Source organism: Volvox carteri (assembly GCF_000143455.1).
Source record: "Volvox carteri f. nagariensis unplaced genomic scaffold VOLCAscaffold_22, whole genome shotgun sequence".
Lineage (NCBI taxonomy): Eukaryota > Viridiplantae > Chlorophyta > Chlorophyceae > Chlamydomonadales > Volvocaceae > Volvox > Volvox carteri.
The window spans coordinates 175,714-179,118 of NW_003307565.1; the positions used below are offsets into that span (position 1 = coordinate 175,714).

The 3,405-nt window shown below is 54.6% G+C and overlaps 1 protein-coding gene across 1 annotated transcript; it reads left to right on the forward strand.

Moving 5' to 3' along the window:
* Positions 1-876: 876 nt before the first annotated feature.
* Positions 877-3,033, forward strand: VOLCADRAFT_91626 (uncharacterized protein; the record flags this gene model as incomplete). The annotated part of the gene is made up of 3 exons (XM_002951081.1): positions 877-1,326; positions 1,528-2,334; positions 2,755-3,033. 3 exons carry the CDS (start codon positions 877-879, stop codon positions 3,031-3,033), a joined length of 1,536 nt encoding a protein of 511 aa, XP_002951127.1.
* Positions 3,034-3,405: the final 372 nt, after the last annotated feature.

The following is a 3,405-nucleotide window of genomic DNA, read 5'->3' on the forward strand; positions in this document are numbered from 1 at the left end:
CCACAGGATGCAATAAAGATGACATAACAACCTAAACAACAATAACGACTTAAATAGTTATCCAGAGCCCAGATGGCGCCTAAATGTCATACAACATCTCTGATCAAGGCGCGCGTTCGTGAGTCGAGCTAACTACTCAACAACTAACTAGAAAAACTAACATTCATTGTTATGAAGGACTGTCTGGGGCTTCACATCGCCCTTCACGTCCCCCTATGCTCTGGCGTCGTTGCTCTTCCTCGGAATTGATCTGGTATATCAAGGCTATGGAGCAGCTGCTCCATAGTCAGCTGCAGCTCCAAGCCTTTCTGAGACGACGCTTCCAAAACCAAGATGGCCCCACACTGCCAGTGACAGGATTTCGTCGTGTTCCGCGTTTCGTGTGTGTTGGTCTGAGGGTTTATACTTCGCCCTTTGTGTGTTTGAATTTAGTCGCCCTCGTCGGTCTGTGTGAACGGCTCGGCGTGCTTCGCGGGTCCGTCTCGTATGGTAGGTAGCTGCGTTCCCGTCTGTCCGGTGGGAGCTCTCTGTGCGATCACTAGGGCTTCTGGGTACTGGTGGGGGACTGGGCGTTTTGCGTCTTGGAGGTCCGTTTGGCTTTTCTGGGGCGAAGGCTCGCATCCGGTTTTGCCAGGTGGTATATTCCTTGGTAAGGCTATGCTTCGACTTTCTTATACGCTCGTCCTGGGCTTTTATCGCTTGTGTCAGGTATGCGCCCTGCCCCGATCTAGCTGGACACTCAGTGTGCTGATGCACAGTGTCTGTTACAGGCGGTTTGCTATTGTAACCAGCCGCGTACTGCTTTAAAGACCACTTTCTCAGACGTTGAAATTATCGTCCTTGTCAACTTGCCTTTTTCTTTTTTAGACGGAAAACATGAATCCTGACGGAGGTCAGAGTTGGGATAATTTAACGGCGGACCTTGTCGAGCGTGTTGTTAGCTTCCTGGATCCAAACGAGGTGGTATGTACCGTCAAGGAAATCAATAAGGCTATGGCGAGCCAGTTTCGGGAAAAAGTAGCTATCCGGCTGTCGCAGCCCGTACCCCATCACGCGTTCAACAGGCACTGGAGCCGCCCGGAGGCAGTTCACAACTTCACACGAAGTAAACGCCAAGAGCTCCTACTCCTGACGGCCCGCAGCGGCAGCCTGGCCAACCTACAGGTCGCCGTCAAGACAGCGGGCTGCGAGCTCTCCTGCGAGGTCTTCTACGCAGCAACCCAGGGCGGCAATCTTGAGATGTGCCAGTGGCTGCAGGAAGAAGACTGCTTCCACGTTTCTGAGGAAGTGGCAGCAGCAGCTGCCCGAAGTGGCCATCTGGAAACGGTCCGGTGGCTACTGCAACAGGAGCTTTGTTTTCGACAGCTACGGAATGTTGGTTCCCAAGCATATATAGCAGCCGCCTGTGCCGGTCATCAGACTGTGTGTGAGGGGCTCCTGGAGGACGGTACTCCGTTGGATTACTGGGCGGGTCTTACTGGCGCCGCCCGCAGGGGCCATGTGAGCCTCACACACTGGCTCCTTCAGCGATTTGAGCTAGAATACGGGTCAGTGTCGAGAGTTAGAAAGCCGTGGATGCCCGATGTTGTCACGGGAGCTGCATATGGCTTCGACCTGGCGGCATTGCAGGATCTACACCAGACCTTCCTGAGTTACGGTGGTGGTAGTGGCAACTATGCCAGCAGGCTGCTAACCCGCACCACCCTTGCGGAGGCCCTGGTGAGCCCCACCCCCGACTGGCGGGCCAAGGTGGAGTGGCTGCAGGCTCAAGGCTGCCGCCTCCACGGCGAACAGTACTTCGATTCGGGGGCCCTTGTCAGCCGTCCGGATGCTGTGGAGCGGGCACAGTGGCTGCTTGTGGAGGTAGAGGGAGAGGAAGAGGATGTCGTAATGGATATCTTCACCTGCGCCGTACATTTTGGTAACCTGCCCCTGATACGCTACTTGCGAGTGGGGAGGGACTGGCTTCTAGGACGCACGAAGGAGGCTGTGGTAACAGCAGCCAGTGCCGGCAACAAGGCGCTGCTGGTCGAGCTGGTGACCTTGGGCTGGCGGCTTGATGGGTGGACTGCGCAGGCTGCAGTTGAGGGAGGTCACCTGCACATTCTTAAATGGATGGGTGCAGGTGTTGTTCGGAAGCGCATCCAGGAGCTGGCGCAGCAGCACCGGACTCTGTTGAAATATGCAACATCGTGTGGTAGTGTGGAGGTCATGGAATGGCTGTTAAATGAGATAGACTTGCCCTGGAGTGGAGAGAAGTTTTTCAATTTAGCGGTGGCGGCAGGCAGTCCAGCAGTATTGGAGTGGCTTGTGGCCCGGGGCGTCCCCATGGGGGTGAGTGGCTCGCTTGCGTGACTTCTGTGCATGTTCTTGATGCGTGCTGCTGGTGTTGCTCAGCTCTACCGCTTATCACTGAATGTATGCCACGCACTGTCTGGCGTCTGCTGGCGTCTTGGCCGATTGCGATGTGAAGGACTCTCATTCTTGTCTTTCATCTGGTCTGCATCATTTCTGCTGCTGACCTCTGGACTGGATGGTAAAGGACCTGTCACTAGGTTTCCATTTGACTGTCTGATGATCTGCATTTATGTATTCGGAATGTAGTAGTGATCGTACACTCTGGTGCACGCAGTCAATTCATACACATGCTGGGAGCACATTTCCAGCATCTCGAGAGGCCTTTTCAGCCGCCATCTATTACGGCTGTTTTCTCGGGAACCAGCTTCATAAGCCTCGCTCGTTGCTATGTTGCAGGATGATGGTGAGCTTTACGTAACGGCAGCACACCATCACGACCTGGTCATGCTGCGTTGCCTGAGGCGGCTGGACTGCCCCTGGGGCCCTGGTGTCTTCAGCCGAGCGGTGTACGACAGGGGCAGTACCGTAGAGGTCCTTCAGTGGCTGCACGCCGAGGGCTGCCCGGTGGACTGGGAGGAGGCCAGGAGCCGGGCCAAGACCCGAAAAAATCAATATGTGAGGGATGCAAACGCTGTCGCTGTTCATGCCTGGATTGAGAGCATAGCGCCGAGTTAGCTGTTGGGACGAGCCAGCGGGGTCTACAACAGTTGCAGATGTGCGTATTAAGCAAAGCAAATAAACAGAAGCGAATTTCTGTGAGGGAGAGGAAGATTGAAGTCGGAGGGGATGTGGTCCCACCGCAAATCTATCGTTCCCTTTGGTCGTTAGTCTCCTTTATCATTTGCTAAGTCTGAAGTGCGAGTTAGGATGGTGCTTATGGGCGATCTGGCAGCCCTTGAGCACTTGGCTTGTATTGGGTTGTTTGCAGGTAGTACGGGAATGCACCCGACGACCATGTAGCACACACATACAAACTCAGATTCCTGATTGGAGTAAAGTGGAGGGGCAGCAGCGGAGGGGATCATAATGCAACCATTCCCGTTTTTG